The following is a 22,752-nucleotide window of genomic DNA, read 5'->3' on the forward strand; positions in this document are numbered from 1 at the left end:
TAAGTTACTTTACAGATTACTTGATTTTAAAAGTAACTAAGTAGTTACTTTACAGATTACTTGATTTTAAAAGTAACTAAGTTAGATTACAAGTTACTTTATTAGTTACATTCATCAGTTTCCGACAACACCTCTGCAGCCTCAACATAAAAATGACAACCGTTTTTGCCAACACTTTATTGGAAAGTGCATTTTTAATAGTAACGTCAACAATGTGTCTCCTGAAATTGTATCTCCAAAAAAAATATTTTGACTAATTTTATAAAATCTAAACATGTTAATGAAAAGGTACAAATTACTTTGTGTTCTTATTAAATACATTTATGAAAAACAATTTATATTTAATTTTTTAATTTATATATGAATGTAAATAATTATATGGGCCTACACAAATAATATAAAATTACAAGATTTATAGTTTATTGTAAACCTGATGTGCAGCTCTGTAAAGGGGCAACAAATATATGATCGATACGTGAGAACAATATATTTTTTAATAATCTTTAAGTGCACAAAACTATGAAAATATATGAAACGCTTCAAAACAGAGCGGCAACAAAGCGCTTATGCGCATCCCGGGTGCAGAATGATGCGCTTAAAGCAACATGGAGTCAGTGTGCAGTGCAGCGCGAGTGCACATTGAAAAGTTCACGGCATAAAGAGAAGATGCGCGTTGAGCCCACAAATCCTAGTCTACTATGTAGCCTATATCGGTCTGTAGGCTGCTAGCAAATAATAATATGCGAATAATGATTGCTGAAGGATAATGTGACAATATATATTTCTGATGATTATTTAATTATCACGACATGCCTCTGAGCAAGTGACTGCCTGTCTTGAGTTTTGTCGACCGCCTCGTAATTCTCTATGCAGGAAAACCTCTGATGAGACTCAACAAGAAAGCAAAAATATATATTTTTACTAAGGAAAATGACAAAAATAGTAACGCACAGTGACTTGGATAAGTTACTTTAATCTGATTACTGGTTTGGAAATAGTAACGCGTTAGATTACTCGTTACTGGAAAAAAGTCGTCAGATTAGAGTAACGCGTTACTGGCATCACTGTTCTTAAGTAGCACCAAAACATTGCTGGCCTAGAAGTAAGAACCGCTTGCGTCAGGGTCTGGGTTAGCGTGACCAACACTACCTTGTGTCCGCCATTTTTTAAATCTAATCGCGCTGCTCGATTGTAATCTCCGTCTATAGAGCTCCAGAGGTTGACGTCACGCAGCCTAAACGCCGCCATTTTGTCAGGCAACCAGGGGGCGCTAGAGCGGCTGTTGCATTGGTATCTATAAAATAATTTAAAACCGGACTGTTTAAACCTTACTATTTCAACATGATGGACAGCTGATGTGCGCCAGGATGCCAGAACAGGCGGGGGAAAGCAAATGGGAAATAATTTTAACGTATTAAGTTGCCGTGAATTTCAGTTTATTCTTCATTCTTAACTATTTTTGTCTCATGTACTTAATGATAAAAATAAGTTCCCATTAAATACGATACTTAATCGTGAATAACACAAGTGCTTTAATATATAAATAACATCAAGAAAGGCTATTTGAAACTAAATTAAGAATCAATAAATAAATAAATACTGAAACAAAAATAAGAAATTACATTTATTGATTATGACTGGTTTTATTTGACATGCACAACACGGACCGATGGGATAGATGCACACAGCGGCGCTGTTTTGGACGGGTTCGTGTACATATAACGTTAATCCATTCACATGTTTTCTCTCTTAAAATGTAAGCAGATGTAGGCCTATATGTAAGCATTATCATACACTCTCAGGAAAAAAGGTACAGTGGAGGTACAATTTTGTTCCTCGGGGAACAAAACATATAACTGTACCTTTAAAGGTACACAATTGGTCCTTAGGGTACAATTACCACTACAATTAACCATTAGCAGGCAAGTTTGGTCCTAGTGAGTCGATGTCCTGCTGAGTTTGGCTCCAACCATGAAAGACATCTATAGAAGCTCTTATTGAGAATTAACAGAGGTTTAGATGTTGGTTTTATTGAAAATATTGGGTTACCATTATGGTGATCAGTGTTTCATTTAGTTGGGCAGTTTGACTCTTGGCTTTTTTATTTGAGTTTGTGGTTTTTGTTACAGTTTTAACACAACACAAAATCTGTTCAAATGAAAAGAAGCCATAAACAAAAATTGTCATGAAGAAAAATGTTTAACTCAACTCATCACTGACTAAAACTATTAATAAATAATATTCATATAATATTCAATAAATAATATAATTTAGATTTTTAAATACATTCTAGGGGGAAAAAAGTTTAGCTGCACACAGATATCAAGAATCAGCATATTAATCTCAACAATGGTGACATACTTAATGCTGCAATGCATGCTGGGAGCCATGAGTTTTATACTGTGGTGGTTTAGTAGGGTTGGAGCTAAACTCTGCAGGACATCAGCTCTCAAGGACCGAACTTGCCGACCCGTGACTTAAGGCCTGTTCACACCGGGACGATTTTCGCACGCGTTTATCGCCGACGTTTAACGCCTCGGGACTAAATAATGGGCGCCAATGTGAGTGTTCACACCGACGCGCAAAACGCCAGGCGTAAAAGCGTCATTTTTAAAAAAACGCCTCGGGTTCGTTTTTTTATTTTGACGCGGCGCGTAAAAAACTGTCCGACCAATGAGATCGGCGCTTTTGTTCACGTGCCTGGAGCTGCTGAAGTGACAGTAAAACACGACTTGGTGGCGCTCGAGCACAAAACGCTCTTGCCGAGCACACATTGATACGACGAAGAAGTAGTAAGTAGACAAAGAAGAAGATGAACTGCTAATGCTGCTTGCCAGTTAGCAAAAAGTGTGTGAATGGTTTTGTCCATATACATAATATGTCTATGGTTTTGGCAAGCACGTAAATACTGTCTCTCTTCTCCTTCTGTGTGACAAGCGAGTGTCAGAGGCTTAAAGTGCCGCAGCGCCATCTTGTGTACCGGGAGCGCATCGACTGAATGTGCACGTTCACTCGGCGCAGCGCCAGTGAAAATCGCTTGGGTGTGAACACTCAAGACGCGCCGAAAAACGCTGGCGATAAGCGCGCGCGATATTCGTCCCGGTGTGTACAGGCCTTTAGAGGTACAAAAATGTACCCTTAAGGGTCCCACCCCAATGACGGACACTTGTACCTTAAAAGGTACAATTTTGTACTCTTTTTTTTATTTTAGAGTGTATACGTGTAAAGAATTGAAGGGTGCGTCTCAATCAGCTCCTGGTTCAGTAGTCAGGGCACTGATCAGGACATAAATCAATGGGCTGATCCCTGATCAGTGGTCTGACTACTGAACCAGAGCTGATTGAGACGCACCCGAAGTCTGTAATGTAAAACAAGAGCTTATTGATGCAGTTCAATCTGTCTGCTATTCTATCTGTTAATGTTACTCCTGATCGGAGGCTTCAGTAAATATTTAGTTTATACGTAGATTTAGCCTTCAACTAAGTTTAATGGTGCAACACAAAAATATTTAGGAGTGCATAAGTTGTAACTCAGTGCCCATTTACGTCAAAACTAGGCTAGTCCTGACAGGAAAGCTCTCCGTTTCTTTATCCATACACTTGAAAAGCACCCCCGCGGCATTAGAGGGATCTGTTATGCTTCATCTATTAAGTTTTTCTATGTCTTGTGAATTAAAGTGCGCAGTGAACTCCATTGCCTTGAAACTCCTGCCGGCACCGGCTGTTCTTGCCTGCCAAAATGGCGCCGTAAACAGAATGGGTCACATGACCTGGCTCTCTAGCCTGTGGAAAGACAAACCGGTTCATAGAAGGCTCGTCAGTCAAACCAACTCTGAACCGGCACTAGCACTGGCTCTGACCTAGCACTGGTTCATGCTGGTGGAAAAGGGGTAAATGTCCCTTGCATGAGGATGATCATATATTTGGGGTTCCGTGGCAAACCAAAAGAATAAAAAAAAAAACGGATTTAAGCTAATATAATGAATTAAAGGATTGGTTCACTTCAGAATTTACTCACTCTCACGTCATCCAAAATGTTCATGTCATTCTTTCTTCAGTCGAAAAGAAATGAAGGTTTTTGAGGGAAACAGGATTTTTCTACATATAGTGGACTTCAATGGGGACCTGACGTCGTCAGCCAGATTCGGTCAGTCCTTGGCCACTTTTATGATGAATAGATGCACTTTTATGATGGATGCATGCACTTTGATGAATAGATTCACTTTTATGATGATAGATGTACTTTTATGATGAATAGATTCACTTTTATGATGATAGATGCACATTTATGATGGATAGATGCACTCTTATGATGAATAGATGCACTTTTATGATGAATAGATGCACTTTTATTATGGATACATGCATTTTTAAGATTGATACATGCACGTTTATGATGGACACATGCACGTTTATGATGGATAGATGCACGTTTATGATGGACACATGCACTTTTATGATGGATAGATGCACGTTTATGATGGACACATGCACTTTTATGGACTTCAAAAATGACCCAAGTCACTGCCATTATAAAGCTTGGAAGAGCCAGGACATTTTTAATATAACTCTGAAAGCAGAATGTCCTGTACACCGAGGATGACTTGACAGAGAGCAAATCATGGGGTAATTATCATTTTTGGGTGAACTAACCCTTTAAGGATTAAATGTTAAAACGGCTTGCCATAATTCTACATTAGATGGCAGTTTATACTGACAATGACTGTCAAGATCTGAACCTACAATTAGGAGAAATAGACTATTGTCGATCTTATCATAAAGCTTTATCACTCATGCGGATGGTTAAAAAGGAAACAGGTGATATCTAGAGATCATAAAGTCAATAAATCTGCAGAAATCTCTGGTTTACCAGAAGATCATCAGATTAAACACGAGAATGCGTCATTATTGAAGATAATCTGTCTGGACTTCCTGCACATGGAGGTGTCAGGCCCGTGAAAACCAAAACACTAGATATTAATAAAGGATTACACGGATTTTCATTATGACAGTGACTGAAACATCAGCGCGAGCTTTCTGTCGGGTAACAATCATATATTGATTATTCTTACATGAATAAATAAACAGATGAAAGACGTTTGACCGGCGTTTGAACACCCCGTACATGTACAGCACATCATTGTTAACTCATTCAAACAAAGAGAAGGAATAAATGAGCATGAGCACCATCATATTACAAACATATACTCACTTTAATCGCTTTAGTTGATGTTGAATGAATCGCTGCTGCTCGCCGCGCGTTCATGGAACAGAAGGAGCGAGCGAGACCCGGGCAAACCATTCGCGCTCACGAGCGGGGGAGTTCACTACAACAAAACCGACACAAAACCGCCACAAAACCGCCAAACCTTACACATATGAAGCTTAAATGTACGAGTGATCACGCGTTAACAGTTAGTATCCCTATAAAAATAGACATGAGACACAATAATGCTTTTTAAAAATATATTTTGTCATTTTACCACTTGGTACATTCTGTCACGGTTTCCCAGCGCCTGCGTAGATTGACGCCATCAAATGATGGGAAAGGCCCATTTCTGAGGAAATATTTGCTCCTTTTGTGGAAACAAGAGTGAAAGTAAAGACTTCTGTTGTGAACATTATTGTTTTAATTCAAATTTAAACTATATAAGTGTTCTTTAAGACGTATTTCATACAAACTAAAACATTTCTCGATTCATTTTGTACATTTTAATAATAATATCCTTATATCCAGTAACTGATTACATGTAATCTGGATTATGTAATCAGATTACAAAAATTAAGTACTTGTAATTAGATTATATTACACTTTTAAATTTATGTTACACCGATCCGCAGTGAATAACACTGATGATCTCTTCATCTCCTGTTAGTGGGTGGGATATATTAGGCAGCAAGTGAACATTTAGTCCTCAAAGTTGATGTGTTAGAAGCAGGAAAAATGGGAACAGCCCACAACTAGTCTGTAAACTAGTTTCTACTAAAAAAAAAATTGTCTGTAAACTAGTCTGATTACATTACCTGTAATATTTTAATATGTCATGTGAATTGGAATCAGTAACTATAATTTTCATAACTGCTTATATCCGAAATGTTACCTAGATCTGATGTTTTATTGTTAAATTTGCTCGGTGCAAATAAATAAGGATTTAAGAAAGTCAGACCACACAAAACAAAGTGAATCTCTAACATGAATTTTATTCACAGTTTTATATTATGTTCACACACGCACACACACACAGTCAGATGATTAATTGCAATTAATCCAAAATAAAAGTTTTTGTTTATATAATGTGTGTACTGTGTATAATTATTAAGTATATTTGAATACACACACATCCATGTATATACACTCTAAAAAATGCTGTCTTAAAAATAACCCAAGTTGGGTTGAAGATGGACTAAACCAGCAATTTGGTTGTTTTAACCCAGCGGTTGGGTTAAATGTTTGTTTAAAACAGCCAAATCGCTGGGTTAGTCCATTTTCAACCCAACTTGGGTTATTTTTAAGACAGCATTTTTTAGAGTGTACTGGATTTATATTTTTTATATTATATATAAATATATTCTATAGACATTTTTCTTAAATATATACATGCATGTGTGTGTATATATTTATATAGACTTAATAGTTTTACCCAGTACACACACATATATACATCATAAATATATATCTTTGTGCAGAACATGAATTGCTGTTATGAAGGACACCTCTAATACATTGTTGTGTAAAAATGTCCCCATCTCAGAGCTGCTTTAGTTTCTGAATCCCAGAGTTTGTCATGTACCTTAAAATGATACAAACCATTTTAAACAAGCAACTTCCTAACAGCCAACACTGGTTTCTGTGTCTGCATGTACATTTGTTCCCTTAAAGGGTTAGTTCACTCAAATGAAAATTCTGTCATTAATGACTGAGCCTCATGTCGTTCGACACCCGTCAGACCTCCGTTCATCTTCAGACACAAATTAAGATATTTTAGTTGAAATCTGATGCTCTGAAAGGCCTCCATTGGCACAATGGCACTTTACACTCTCAAGACCCTTAAAAGCTACTAAAGACGTCGTTACAAAGTCCATCTCACTACAGTGGCTCTACAATAACTTTATGAATCGGCGACAATAGTTTTTGTGCGCAAAAAAACCCCTAAATAACGACTTATATAGTGATGACGATTTCAAAACACGGCCTCATGAAGCTTCCAAGCGTTATGAATCAGTGAGTCGATTCATGATTCGGAACTGCTGAAATTTGGCGATTCAAACCGCTGATTCGACTCGCTGATTCATAACGCTTCGAAGCTTCATGAGGCCGTGTTTTGAAATCGTCATCACTATACAAGTCGTTATTTAGGGTTTTTTTGTGCACAAAAACTATTGTCGCCGATTCATAAAGTTATTGTAGAACCACTGTAGTGAGATGGACTTTGTAACGACGTCTTTAGTACCTTTTAAGGGTCTTGAGAGTGTAAAGTGCATTGAGCCAATGGAGGCCTTTCAGAGCATCAGATTTACACTAAAATATCTTCATTTCTGTTCCGAAGATGAACGGAGGTCTGACGGGTGTCGAATGACATGAGGGTAAGATATTAATGACAGAATTTTCATTTTTGGGTGAACTAACCCTTTAAGACTATTCCGCATTACATTGAATTCTCACCCTTGGATGATTCATTTGCAAGTCCTGACCAAAGCTCGGCATCCCTTAGCACCAGAAGACAACATTCAACAGCATTGACCATCTCGGTGCATAAAATAAGACATAAATGTGTTTAAGTTAACCGTCCCTCCTATAGCCTGATGTGCAGTCAGTCTACTTCTTTCCGAGTTCTCTGGCTCTTTCCGTGGCCGCCTCTACGGCTCCCATCGCAGCCGCTCTGAATCCTCCCTTCTCCAGCGCGTGGATCCCGTGAATCGTGGTCCCTCCGGGCGTACAAACCTCGGCCTTCAGCTCCGCCGGGAGCTTCCCGGTGTCTCGCAGCAACACTCCAGCGCCCTGCAAACCGCCACACACTTCAGATATCAGTTCTGCATTTATAGTTTATGAGATATAAGAGGCATTCAACACAAACATACCCAATTTGGGTCTCGTTTTCCAGTACAAATTCATTCTTAAAGGGGTCATGACATGACAAATTCGCCTAGATCTTTTGACATATAAAAAAAGTTTAAAACTTAAAAAGGTGCAGTGTGTAGTATTTGAGGATCTATTGAGAGATAATATCCATAACTATGTTTTCAGTGGAGTATAAAGACCTTACATAATGAAGCGTTATGTTTTTATTACCTTAGAATGAGCCGTTTCTATCCACACACACTGCAAGTCCCCTAGCAGTGAAGCCGCCATTTTGTGAAGGAGAGTTACTACTAGGGGTGGCACAGTTCAAAAAACCCACGCCATCGTTACCGTTCATATCACTGTGTCAAGAGCTGAGATTCAGATATGATAATGAGTAGGGGTGTAATGTTACACTCGTGTCACGATTCGATATAAATCACGATACGATATTTATCCCGATATTTTTAGGCAAACTGTTTTTAGTGACTGTGGCGGCCATTTTAGTCCAGTGAACTCATTTGCTGCGTTCCAGCTCATTTTTATTAGGCCCTTCACTCGTTAACTTCCCTCGGTCTCGTTCACTCGGATGTGCGTCATTGCTTACGTTGCATGAGTGCCACTACTGGAGGAACATTTGCAATGGATGGAACTGGAACATCCTAAGCCCTTGATCACTTCGAATCCACTATGGAGTGGATTTATTATTTTTCCCTTTACGAAATTGTTTAATGCAGCATTCTATATGTATATAGGTGTATTTGGGTTGTTTTAAATGTTTTTAAAAGTAATAAAAAAATATCATAGAGTTGTTTGTGGTGGGGTAAATTAAACGCGATATGCGGTGACGTCACACTCGTGTTGCATTGTGGTATATGAAGCTGCCTGAAGTGTACATATTGTAAGATTACAAATTTATACATTGTTATATCTAGGTTCCAATGTAATAGAATATAACTGAAAACATTATCTATATTTGTGTTTTACATTTTGAAGTAAACTTGAGGAAATTCTAAGGACATTACGTCAGGCCGTGTAAGTGTTTGAGACATTAAGTCTTTTGTCTTTACGCACTTCCTGACTATTTACCATGACAAGTTTAGAGCAATACTGCCTGAGTGATTGGATTAGCATCTATGCATTTGAATGACACTTATGCTGATTGAATTAGGACGGGTCACACTGTTATGTCTAAGGTGTGTCCTTTACCTACACAACATATGCATTTCTTTGTTTGAATGTCTCCTCCCCTGCTGTACAATCCCTCCCCCTGAAATGTAGATAAATTGCATTATTTTGTACTGTTAAGTTAGACTGTTTTCGGACGACCTGCAGCACAGAGAGTTCTCATTAAAAGAATAACTTCTGTTTGATCCCGAAGTCTCCTGGTCTTCATCTTCTGAGTTTCCTACACTTTAGAAGATAAAAGTTCACAACAATTTGAAGTAGACTCGCTCCCTCTGTCAAAATCGAGGGAGCAAGGGTCTGTCCATATAAACTTCCCTTGTCCACTTCACAAAGTGGAACGCACTTCAAAATGGCAGCGGGGATTCCCCCGAGGGGAAGTGCTTAGGGAAGTTTGCAAGTGCGTGCCTAAAACTGGAGTGGAACGCAGCAATTGTCATGTTCAAGAAACCAATTTGAAATGATTGGAGCTTTGTGACGGTGCATTATCCTGCTGGAAGTAGCCATCAGAGGATGGGGACATGGTGGTCATAAAGGGATGGACATGGTCAGAAACAATGCTCAGGTAAGCCGTGGCATTTAAACGATGCCCATTGGCACTAAGGGGCCTAAAGTGTGCCAAGAAAACATCCCCCACACCATTACACCACCACCAGCCTGCACAGTGGTAACAAGGCATGATGGATCCATGTTCTCATTCTGTTTACGCCAAATTCTGACTCTACCATCTGAATGTCTCAACAGAAATTGAGACTCATCAAACCAGGCAAAATTTTTCCAGTCTTCAGCTGTTCAATTTTGGTAAGCTTGTGTAAATTGTCGCCTCTTCTTCCTCTTTGTAGTGGAGGTAAGTGGTACCCGGTGGGGTCTTCTGCTGTTGTAGCCCATCCGCCTCAAGGTTGTGTGTGTTGTGGCTTCTCAAATGCTTTGCTGCAGACCTCGGTTGTAACGAGTGGTTATTTCAGTCAAAGTTGCTCTTCTATCAGCTTGAATCAGTCGGCCCATTCTCCTCTGACCTCTAGCATCAACAAGGCATTTTCTCCCACAGGACTGCCGCATACTGGATATTTTTTCCTTTTCACACCATTCTTTGTAAACCCTAGAAATGGTTGTGCGTGAAAATCCCAGTAACTGAGCAGATTGTGAAATACTCAGACCGGCCCGTCTGGCACCAACAACCATGCCACACTCAAAATTGCTTAAATCTCCTTTCTTTCCCATTCCGACATTCAGTGTGGAGTTCAGGAGATTGTCTTGACCAGGACCACACCCCTAAATGCATTGAAGCAACTGCCATGTGATTGGTTGATTAGATAATTGCATTAATGAGAAATTGAACAGGTGTTCCTAATAATCCTTTAGGTGAGTGTAGTCGTTTAATGTAATGATGAAAGAATGTAAAGAACAAGGCCAGATTGTCTGGGTGAGGAACAAAGACTGTCTGAAAAAATAAGAGATTAACATCTGAATCCACTCATACAATTATCACTCATCTGAGACAGCGTCCCACTGAGTGAATCAACTGAGAATGGCTCAGTTAAAAATTTATTTTTACCTGAAACCTCCCTCAAACTCCTGATCCCTTCTCCTGGGAGATCACTGAAATATACCCAAAATCTATTGGATTTAATGTGTTTTACGATATATCGTTACACCCCTAATAATGAGTGTTCGATTTCTGACCAATCACAACAGACTGGGCCCTCTGACCAATCAGAGCAGAGCAGCTCTCAGAGAGGCGGGGTTAAGAGAGAATCTTCAAACAAACTTTAAAATAGCGAATCATATCGTTTCCATCAACGATACATATGGTCACATTTTCATATCGCGATATATCGTTTAACGATATATATCGTTACACCCCTAATAATGAGTGTTCGATTTCTGACCAATCACATCAGACTGGGCCAACTGACCAATCAGAGCAGAGCATCTCTCAGAGATGCGGGGTTAAGAGAGAATCTTCAAACAAACTTTAAAATAGCATAATAGGGTGACTTTAAAATCAAGATACAACTACATGAGATGCACAATGACGTTGTTTTCTGAAAAAGGATATCAATATTAACGGAGTTTAAGCTTCAAATAAGAAAAAATATTTGCCAATGAGGACAGAAAAATTGGGAAATTGGTTCTTGTTTTAAGCATAAAATACTTAGTTTTGATACTTTTTTTTCAGAAAACTAGATTAATATCTGAAGTTGTTTTGCTGCTCAAGTAACTATCTTGTTTTAAGAATATTTCGATATTCGTGCTGGAAAACGAGACGAACATAAATAAAAGTATATTAAATGACAAAGTTCAGTGTTGATTTCATTCAGTTCAATAACAGAGTCGAGCTGAATAATAATGACAATTGTATTTTTACAACATATTTGATGTAGTTTTGAAAATCTATTATATAAAGCGCTATACAAATAAAGGCGACTTTCCTAATAGAGGAATAAAGGCTAGTTCAGCTTCATTTTATGCAATTCTAGCACATTTTAACAATTCTACTTCTATTTAAATCACCAAAAATAGCCTCCTGTCTAGCTTGCCTCCTAATCTAGTTGTCTATACACAACCTGGAATTGTATATTATACACTTCAGCTCTGCAGCATATTTTGATTTTTTTAGACAATAAGGCATATCTGAATTTCAAAGAGCACTCTACCCACATATATTGGAGTAAATTGATAAAAATGGTCTCCTTTGACACAGAACACTCTAAATTTTAACACAGTGGTGGAATATTGCATATATTATATTGTTTTTATTCACAATTTTATTATTTATTTGAAAATCTATAATTTTTTATCTGTTTGGTCTTCTTCCCTTCAGAAGAAGGTGTCAGTAAACAAGGGGAAAAAAGTTTACTGGGGAAAAATAATTTTCTTGATACCTCCTTCCAAAAAAAAGTTATTTAGATTATTCTGTGCAAACTATCTAATAACTCCTCCTCATCTGCATTGATTTTCCATAGCCGCTGGGAAATCGAAAAGAAGGCTCCGCCTCCTCAACATTGTAAAGGGAGATCTCAGGCTCTGATTGGTCTAGAAGCATGATCGACATGTCTATAGAGAGCTGAGATACTCAGCTTTTTTGACGCATGACACAATACGTGATGACGTCATCCAAAAAAAATTGCGGCTAACAAAGACGATCAAAACTAAGGATAATAAGAGTATTTGTCTGCATCACATGTTTTGATCTGCACATCGGTGACGTATCACAGTGTGTTTTGGTCATGCTCGCTCACACACATGTGAAAACGGTCTCATTTTGAAGAAAACAACCTAAGGAACGAGCAGATATAGCGTTTGAGGCTATTAGCTCCACAACACGTTACTGATACTGGTCAAATTCAGACCGTATTATCTTTTTCTATGTAACAAATGCAAAAGTGATTGGGTTATCAAGAAAGCTGAGGTTCTATTCTTTCAAACAAAACCATATATGTTTAGTTGTGAGCTGTACAACTTATAGATTTTTTCAAATGATTATGATGATGCAATATTGGACCCGCGGGTGGGTCGGTGAGGGGGTGCAGAGCTGAAGTGGTTATGAATATTGTTGGCTGTGTCACCAATTGCTCGCTTTGGATGAAAGCTTCTGCTAAATGCATGCAAATGTCAATAACAACAATCACACTAATCTGGGGCTTCTGCTGCGTTCACACCAAACGCGAATAGAGCGTCTGGCGCGAGCGATTTCAATGTGAAGACAATGGAAAGGCGTGTTGACGCGCGTCTGGCAGTCCCGCGGCGCGGAAGGCGCGTTTCGCACGACGCGAATCCGCCTCATTCGCGTGTCCAGTTTGCGTGAATTACGCGAATTGGACGCGCATTGAGCGCCTTGCGCGTTACACGCGAATGGTGCTTTTGTGCATTCATGCGTTTGAAGCGAATTCGCGTCTGACGCCCGAGTTGAAAAATTTGAACTTTGGCGTCAATTCGCGCCGCATTAACCAATCAGGAGCCTGCTTGCTGCGGTCATGTGGTAATGTGACGTGATGAGAATCCCTGCATAAATTAAAAATAGTACTATTGTGTCACAAAATGTAGTTTTAAGACTTTTTCAGGTGAGAATGTAGTTGTTTAAAGCTCAAATATGTGGTTTGTTTATAAAGAGAGCGCATATTTAAAAAAATAATCTTGTGTGTGTGGAGTTGTGAGCTCCAGTGGATCAGCGGCGCTCAGCGCTCATTAACCCCAGCGAGAGCAGCCTTTCCTCGGCCAGTCCTTCTGCCGTCTGCCGCTGCTCTGATGGCCTGTAGTGGCTCATCTTGTGCTGATCTAACGGCCGATCTTTGCTCTCATGAATCTATAATTTGTTGTCTGCCAAATCGTTTTGACTGAGGGCAAAGAGAAGTTTCATAACTTTATATTTTAAGGATATTTAAATATACATGCAGTGAAGATAATGTAGGAGTTGCCTGGACCACATTTGTGTGGCTATTAATGCTTATATATTTTTAATGAAAATGAAAAGAGGCAGAGTGGTGTTTTATGACATATTTCTCCTGGAGCGCCTTGAACGCGCGTCAATTTCGCTTCAAACGCTCGATTTCTACGCGCGTCCAATTCGCCACGGACGCGCGAATGCATGAAACTAGACGCGATTTTGACGCTCAATTCGCGTTTGGTGTGAACGCAGCATTACACTGTAGACATGTGGTAAATGTGCTGTATATAAAATCTCTCATCATGAAACCTTTCCTACCAGTATCGTCTGTGCTGCGATACGTCGAGCCAAAGCGCTGGGCATCCCCATTTTGACGGCCCCCTCCGCCAGCGCCTCCGCAAACACATACACCTACAAGACGGAGCACAGCCACAACACACCTTCAGAAACACTACACACAAACTCAGGTTCATATTGCAAGATGGAAAACATCAGCTGCAAATCACAATAATCTGCAAGATGGACTAGACGTTCACGAGACTGACTCCAGATCAGGGGTTTTAATCTTTTCTATGCCGCGGGACCTCCAAATATGATCATCCTCATGAGAGAATTAAAAAGACAGCTATATATTTTCATGCATAAAGACCCAATTTATAGTGTGAAAAAAAAAAAAACGTACACATATATACACATATATATATACGTGTGTGTGTGTGTGTGTGTGTGTGTGTGTGTGTGTGTGTGTGTGTGTGTGTGTGTGTGTGTAATAATATTTAATTTCTATTATGTTACATTGTTGCATTTTCTTTCTGCTCACTGTAGTACTGCAAGATTATTTACATTCAATTCATTTAAATAATTTATTTATTAGTTTAAAGCTACACTGTGTAACTTTTTTAGTCTATTCTTAGCTAAAAACACTTAGTACTTTCAAAAATATATGTGCTCATTAATGTATATTTACTTCTTTCAAGTAATAAAGTATTCTCGTAAGTTTATAATATGCCATTGAAAATACATAAGGTAATGGGATCTAACGGTGGTCGCCATGTTGCTCCTCCATCTTGAAAGTACATTAGCCAAAGAGGGACATACCCGTAAATTCAAGCTTCGCCTTTCGCGTTTTAACCGGTTTTAACACTGTGCGCGTCAACTTGTTCAGACTTGTCTGGTGCATGTGCAGAGTTTTCATCTCAGCAGCTCCAGTAACAGAGTTATACGGCGTTTTCCTGGCTTGTTTATTCCTCAAAAGTCTGTTTTTCCTTGTGTGGTATTTCTGTGCGTTAATAACTCCGTAAGTAATAATAGTTATTGTCATTGTGGATGTGTTTCAGAGTGTGTCATCGCGTAATTCAGTTGATGTCACCTCAGAAGTATTTTTGTGTCAACATACAATAGCATAATGCTCACCTATTTGAATAATCATTCAGTTATTAACAATGTTTATTCGTTTATAGAAAATATTTGCTTATAATGTATGTTGATGGAAATATGTATCAGGTCTGATCGGCATATTAACACTTGTTATACAGAGCTAAACCTGCGCACACACTTTTGTAATCCGACACCGCTTGTTAGCAGCAGCAGCTCCGCTCCTTTTAATGCAGCTGCATTTAGCGCCTATATATGGTACAATAAGCTCTGGTTTACGGTTACATTATACAAATGTAACTTATACGTATAGTTATACAGTTCTTAACTGTGTATCTTCTGTCATGTCATTATCATGTATATTTACCATCCTAATTTGTTCTCTCACAGAAACCACATTTATGTACATATCCATGCAAACCTGTTTATGCCTTGCAATTGGATGACTGAATAAACATTACTATCATCAAAGTTCACTCTGGATTAGCTGCAGTTCTTTCTAGCCGAATAATTAGGCCAGTTGAGTTCCAACCATCCCACTGCGCACAGAATATCCCACAGGCACCGTGTCGAATGTGGACGAGGTCGAGCTGGAAGCCATATTAATCTTGGACTAAATCGGCCACCGTAGGAGTTAAAACGAAATCGGAATTGAACAGAACAGAAACTAAAATTCACTGGATGGTCATATACCAGTTCACCACTAGATGGGGGAAAATATCACACAGTGTAGCTTTAAGCCCTAGAATTGGACTAAATGACCCAATTTATGTCGTGAAAAGTTAATATTTTTTATAAATGTGTAATAATTTCTATTAAGTTACATTATTACAATATAGTTTTTTTACCTAATAGTACTGTACCTTAGATTATTTATTGTTTTATGTAAATGTATTTATTTCTTTGTTTACGTTAATGAATTTAATTTAATATTTATTTAAACATGTATTTATTTTTTGTTTGTTTTAATAATTTAATTGTTATTTTCAATTATTTATTTAAATGTATTTGTTTGTTTGAATTATTTAATTTTATGTTATTGTTAATTATTAATTTATTTAGTTTAATGATATTTTACCATTTTACTCTAGCAAACGCAATTTATATTGTGGCAAATTAAAATTATATATATTAATATATTATAAATATATTAATATTTAAAATATTATATGGAAAATATTTAATTTCTATCATGTTACATTATTAAACTTTTTTTTTAAATTCTACCCACAATAGTACTGTAATATTTTATTTAGTTTATTGTTATTTATTTATTTATTTAACAGTTTTACTCTAAATTCCCTAGCAAACCCAATTTATATTGTGGAAAATTGATACTATAAATGTGTAAATATTATTTGGATAATATGTAATATTTAATTTCCGTTACATTATCAAAATGTTTTGCTACTCACTATAGCACTGTACTGTTAGATTTTATGTAATTAAATGTATTTACATTTACTATTTTAATTAATAATTTTTTTTATTAATATACAGCATTTCTCTAAATGTTTCCAGACCTCAGTTTGAAAACGTCATTCAAGTAATTGGAGTGTAATTTATGGAAAAATAGGGAAGAAGCTGCAGCCACTCACAAAGGCGACGCCGCTGCCACTCAAGCCAGTGTGGGCGTCGATCCAGGGCTCAGGCCCCGCCTCCACCAATCCACACGGGCTGAGCAGGGCCTTCAGGAGAGACTCCTCCTCCTCTCCAGCGCAGGAGCCTGAGGCCAGCAGCAGCGCGCCTTCCAGGAGCACGCAGGGAAGATTGGGCATCATGCGAATCACGCGTGTCCCATCAGGCAACAGCTGGAGACACACACAGAGATGATATCTGATGATCTCAGAGTTTAGATTTGGGTACCGATAAACCACACGCAAATCCTCACCTCCTCAAGTGTTGCTAGAGTGACTCCGGCTGCCATGGAAACCATGACGTGTTCCCGAGTGACATTTCGGGAGATTTCGTTCAGAACCTTTGGGATGAGGTGAGGTTTGACGGCCAGGAAGACCAACCGGGAGCGATCGACAACCTCATCATTCGAGTGAGTGACGGACACGCCTCTCTCCTGTGAGGACAAACCGACATTACACTAAACGGCATGCTGGGAAACAAGGAAAACTTTCACACATTACTGGCTTACTTAAAGGGGGGGTGAAACTCTTATGGTGCGTTCACACCGGACGCGATTCGCGCGAGTGATTTACATGTTAAGTCAATGCAAACACGCGGAAAAACATTTTGCGGTGCGATTCGCGTGAATTGAGCGCGTGATTCGCGCAAATCGCGTTAAAAGTGAAAAAAATCTGAACTTTGGCGGATATTCGCACCATGTTAACCAATCAGGAGCTTGCTCTAGTAGTGACAACAATGAGGAGAAAATCTGTATATTAAAGGGGTGGTTTTTCTAGGCTTGGTTGTGTTTATGGGGTGCAGTATAACATGTCTTAATACTTCCTTTTTTTTTTTTAACGCCGTATTTTTCTTATATTTGACCTTTATTCCACACCGCTGTCTCCACTGTCCTTTGAACGGCTCGTTTGCTTCCCGCTTCTGTGAAGCTCATCCCTCCGAAAAACGCAATGGTCTTAGATTGGTTAGATGGCCAAATGTAGTTTGTAGTTCTCTCTCTCTTTCGTAATGACTGCGACGTGGCCTCGCCCACTTTGTTGCGTGTTCGTGGGGGGGCAGTGTTTGTTAATAGCAGGTGTTTATGATGTCACCAACCCGGGAAGAAGCTTGTTGTAGTCCAAACCGGCCATTTTTGTAGGCAATAAACTGCCATAACTTTAAAAGACAATATCTCCGTTTGCATTGAACTTTCAGCGCTGTAACTTTGCAGATACTGTTTATGCTCAAGCAGCAACATTACACACTAACTAAAGATAAAAAAAAAGTGAATTCGCGTCCGATGTGTGAACGCCACATCAGTCTCATGTCAATCTTGAGTGCCTATAAAGTAGTATTGCATCCTTCATATCTCCGAAAAGTCTTTTATTATATTTATAAAAGAAAGATAGGCTGTACCGAATCTTTCTGAAAACAAAAAAAACGGGGGCATGTCGTGTGGGCGGAGCTAAAGAATCACGAGCACGCGCAGCTACTGCGTTGAGAGCATCTGAAAGCTGTGACATCCTTAAACGCGTTATCCTAAATAAACCATGGAGATCAATCAGATTCAGCCACACACACATGATCCAGAATCGGATCAAAAAAAACTTTCTGAAACTTGTGAGAAACCGGAAGGAGTATTTTTGGCACAGGAATACTCCATCAAACGTCCAACTTAATTTCTGAAACTATGTCCATGTTTAGCATGAGAATCTAAGTCTTTAACAGTGTAAGAAGCTCAGTATGCATGAAACAGCATTTCACCCCCCCCCCCCCCATTTATGATATCATTTTCCACCTCAAGGGTCCTCGTGCATGAATGACCCAATTTATAGAGTTAAATATTCTTTTTTTTGTTATTATAAATGTTTAAAATATTACTTTTTTTAATAGTACTGTACTGTAAGTTTATGTATTTAAATTAAATAAATTATTAAAATAAACAAATAAATAATAAAACAAATAACATTAAATGAAATAAATCATTAAAGTAAACAAAATATGGTATTTGTTTTATTATTTATATGTATTTATTTGTTTGTTTGGTGTTATTTATGTTTATTTGTTTAAAAGATTTATTTAGTTTAATGTTTTTGTTATTTATTTATTTATTTATTTAAATGCATTTGTTTTAATTAATTATATTTTATTTATTTATTCTACAATTTTACTTTAAAATCCCTAGCAAACTATTTATATTGTGGAAAATTAATATTATAAATACGTGTAAAATAATTGTAAAAAAAAATTCTACCCACAATAGTACTCTACGATTAATTATGTATTGATTTATTTATGCTAATGTTATTTTGTATTTATTTATTTCACAGTTTAACTCTATATTCCCAAGCAAACAATTTATATCGTGAAAAAATTATTATAAATATGTGTAAAATATTATTTGGTAAAAGCCTATTTAATTTACATTATGTTGCATTATTACATTTATTTTACTACTCACTATAGTCCTGTAAGATTTTATGTAACTAAAAGTATTTATTCATATTTTAATAATTTATTTAGTTTAATCCTATTTTTATATACGGAAATGCCTCATGTGAGAACATTGACATATAACGTTTTTATATTAATTTTAATAACAATATTTGATATATAATATATAAAATAGCTACATTAGCTTAATTCTAGGGTGAAACATGACCATAACATTTCTTGACGTTATTAAATTACTGCATAATTCAAATGTAAATGATGTCACAGTACCTGAAAGCGAGGGAGGTTGTTCGCGGACGGAGCGCTGATGATTATATTATTGGCTGGAATCTTCCCTACAGCACAGAAAACAACACAATCAATTACATTCAAACAAATTAAAGTATCCAAATGATGTGTTTATTGTTCATTACACTACAGCGATCGCTGACAGGTGAAGTGAATAACACTGATGATCTCCATCTCAGGTTAGTGATAAACACCCTTGTTTTTTGTAATTTGATGCAGAAGTAATATAATACAAAAGTATTAGTGTTATAAATGTACATACATTAAAAAAAAAATGAAAATACAAAACGTTTTTTTTTTTAAATTGCACTTTAAGCAAACAAAGTAAATGTACAGTCAGAACTGCAATACATACAAATAGGAAAACAAAACAGTCAAAGGATTCACAAACAGAAACAGTTTTAATTGCTTTCTTATTGCGGGAATGAAGGATAGTATTGATATATGTCTGTATTTCTTTTTCAAGAACCAAAAACAAAAGGTTGGGTTTTATTGTACTTACATTTATGAATATGGAATTTAGCAAACATTAAATTTATAATATAGTATTCTGTCCTTTTACTTGAGGGGATATTATTAAAACCAAATATAACGTTTTCTAAACACAAAGAAAAAGTGGGGTCAATGTTGTCAATTATAAATCTGGACAAATCTTTCCAAAATGTTCTTACATGAACGCAATGCCAAAATAAATGAAACAAGGTTTCAGCCAATGTATTGCAAAAAGAACAGTTCAGATCAATATCCTTTTTAAATTTAACAAGAAAATTATTTACTGGGTAGTTTTTTTATTTTATTTAGTTTTTTTTATTATTATTCAAAGAACAATAACAATGTCACAGGAAACAGTATAACAAGAAAAAGAAAATGAGAAGATAATATATATATAATAAAAAATAAATAAATAAAAAATGTTGCCAGGGGGAAAAAATAGAGCAAAAACAGAAAATACATACACTCACCCATAGATGAGAATCAAATAAATGTATTATAAAATGTACAAGCTTTCAAAGTTCTTAAAGCTTTCTTATTCAAAGAGTCTCTGATACTGTCAATATATATACATATTTCAGTCATTAAAATTACAAAATTTGGTTTCTTATTGGTAAATTTACACTTATGAATGTGGAATTTGGTTAATAATATAATTAAATTAATTAAATAAAAGTAATGTTCTTCTTGTCTAGTAAAGCCAAAGAGCACATTTTCCCACAAGAGAGAAAGAAAATGAATATTTTCATTTATATATCTTTGAATTTACCGGGTTGTACCTGTGTAAACTTTGCAGGATTTACGATATTGATGACCGTTAAAACGCGTCATCAGTCTGTGAAAAGGGTCGTTTTTCATCTTGCTGTCTTGTAACTTTTTTTCTTTCCTTTTCTTTGTTCTACATTATGACTGACTCCTTATTTGTTTATATAGTGTTGTCCAAAAAAAAAAAAAATTATAATAAAATTCACCTGACGCGATGATGCCCTGCGCGATTCCGAACGCCATGTTCCCCGCTCCGATGAATCCGATCTTCAGCTGACACACATCCTGAACTCAACACAAACACATAACTTACTACACATTAATGAGGTGTTGTGTGAAGCTGCTGGCATATGTTCACCAAACACACACAAAAAACATCCAATCATGAGGTAAACGACCGCTACTCACAGGCTGAAGCGCTGGGGAGTCGCTGCTTTTGACTGAACTATCTGAACGATTCATTGTTGATTTGATGCGTGTGAATCTGATCACTTCAGTGTTTAAATGCTAAACTCGTGTCATATGGAGAACATTTTCTTCTTTATTTGCATTTAAGAAACTACAGTAGATGCACTGACACCTGCTGGACTGGATCAATAGATTTATAAACACGATCAATCCCTACTTCTTTTTTTGATACTGTAGAGTTTGATGATTATTATTATAGAAAAAATATTAATGAAAAGAATAAGTGACTCAATGTTATGGTAAGATTCATTCTGGCTTCATATATAATTTGTCTATAAAGATACTGAGATAGCGCCACCTGCTGGACTGAACTGGATTTTACACAGTCACACTAGCTTACAATTATTGAAACAATTTTTTAATAATAATAATAATAATAAAATTGGCAAATATATACACTGCCGTTAAAAAAATTATTGATCTGTAAGATTTTTTAGGTTTTTAGAAGAAGTCTCTTATGCTCACCAAGGCTGCATTTATTTTATTACAAATACAGTATAATACAAAATACTAATATTATGAAATATTCCTCCAGTGTAGATCATCTGTTCACTGTAAAAAATATCACATGCTATCTGCTTAAAAAAATTATGGTAACAATATTACACGTATTATATTTGAGTAGATTTTCAGTTTTTTTTTTTTTTTGTGAAATTTACCCAAATAAATTAAGTAAAAATTCCTAAATTATTTAATCTATGGCACATGATGAATTTAATATTATTAGTGGAAAGTGCTTTTTTAATTTAAGTTGACTTTAAGAAATAGGTTATAAATTATATTAAATGGAAATGACCTGTTTATACATAGACTGTTTACTGCTAGCGCAAGCAGAAACAAACTTGTTATTGCACTAGCATTAGAAAAGTTATTTCTCATTGAACAAAGAAACATGCTTCATAACTTGCAGGTATTTACATCACAACCTTACCATAAGCTCTACTCTTCTGCACAATGGTAACGGTCAAAACTTCAACATAACAGAAACTCTTTCAAATGTCAAACATAACCAAACATTAAATATTTACAGATGTTTCCCTTCACTCAAAAACACATAAAATAACACTTAATTTCAATATTAACTCTCTATTTCCAGCCATATGCAAAGCATGTTGGGAACTAACAATGGTGTCTCTAAATAAAACTGCACAATTGAGCTAATTCTCTTAAAATAAATAGGTAACCTTATTTTCCTTAATTTTATCAGCTTAATTGGTTCTTCGATTGAAGCCTCAAAATTGCTTACATTTCCTTAAAAAAATTAGGAAAATGTATCTCTTGGTTTTAATAGGGAAATGTTCTCAATATTTTCTATACAACACTGAACCACAGTTTTCTTAAGAAAATATACAGACTATTTTTAATTATCACCTTAATTTTTTTGGTGAAAATTACAAGAAACATGATTCATTTTTTACAGTGTTCTGGCATATATAGTAGTAAAGTGTCATTAGAGACTTCATTTAAAAACAAAAACATTCTAAAAATCTTACAGATCAAAAACTTTTTTTATATATAGGCCTATATTTCTAGATTAATGTTTAGAATTTATTCTGCACTGTAAAAAATAAATAAATCTAATTTCCTAATAATGTAAGTTGTGTAATTGAAAATAATGCAAGTTGTGCAAATAATGTAATTGATGTTTAAGTTATGTTTAAAACTAT

At 36.4% G+C, this 22,752-nt stretch overlaps 2 protein-coding genes across 8 annotated transcripts in view; both read right to left on the reverse strand.

Moving 5' to 3' along the window:
• Window positions 1-5,284, reverse strand: part of eef1db (eukaryotic translation elongation factor 1 delta b (guanine nucleotide exchange protein)) — a 31,884-nt gene extending 26,600 nt beyond the window's left edge. For 4 of the 7 annotated variants that reach the window (XM_079831941.1, XM_079831938.1, XM_079831942.1 and 1 more), the window contains exon 1: window positions 5,212-5,276. The gene's annotated coding sequence lies outside the window, so the exon portion shown is untranslated. Of the gene's footprint in view, window positions 1-5,211 lie in introns of all 7 variants that reach the window. The other 3 variants (XM_079831940.1, XM_079831937.1, XM_079831936.1) reach the window with 2 other exon arrangements.
• A 2,350-nt stretch (window positions 5,285-7,634) lies between these two features.
• On the reverse strand, window positions 7,635-21,145 carry pycr3 (pyrroline-5-carboxylate reductase 3). Its single transcript, XM_079831080.1, has 7 exons — window positions 21,026-21,145; window positions 20,824-20,902; window positions 19,343-19,407; window positions 16,896-17,075; window positions 16,603-16,815; window positions 13,949-14,041; window positions 7,635-7,998 (listed from the first exon to the last, which is right to left on the reverse strand). Exons 1-7 carry the CDS (start codon window positions 21,077-21,079, stop codon window positions 7,816-7,818), a joined length of 867 nt encoding a protein of 288 aa, XP_079687206.1. The 5' UTR covers window positions 21,080-21,145; the 3' UTR covers window positions 7,635-7,815.
• Between the last annotated feature and the right edge of the window lie 1,607 nt (window positions 21,146-22,752).

Source organism: Gobio gobio (genome assembly GCF_949357685.1).
Source record: "Gobio gobio genome assembly, chromosome: 12".
In the NCBI taxonomy this organism is placed as follows: domain Eukaryota; kingdom Metazoa; phylum Chordata; class Actinopteri; order Cypriniformes; family Gobionidae; genus Gobio; species Gobio gobio.

Bases quoted from the DNA above. Each gene is read 5' to 3' on its own strand.
- pycr3 (XM_079831080.1), bottom strand. From the start codon at position 21,079: ATGAATCGTTCAGATAGTTCAGTCAAAAGCAGCGACTCCCCAGCGCTT. The intron at 20,903-21,025 runs GTGAGTAGCGGT...TGTTGAGTTCAG, and splicing joins ACTCCCCAGCGCTTCAGCCT to GATGTGTGTCAGCTGAAGAT. The intron at 14,042-16,602 runs GTGAGTGGCTGC...TCCGTCTTGTAG, and splicing joins GTGGCAGCGGCGTCGCCTTT to GTGTATGTGTTTGCGGAGGC.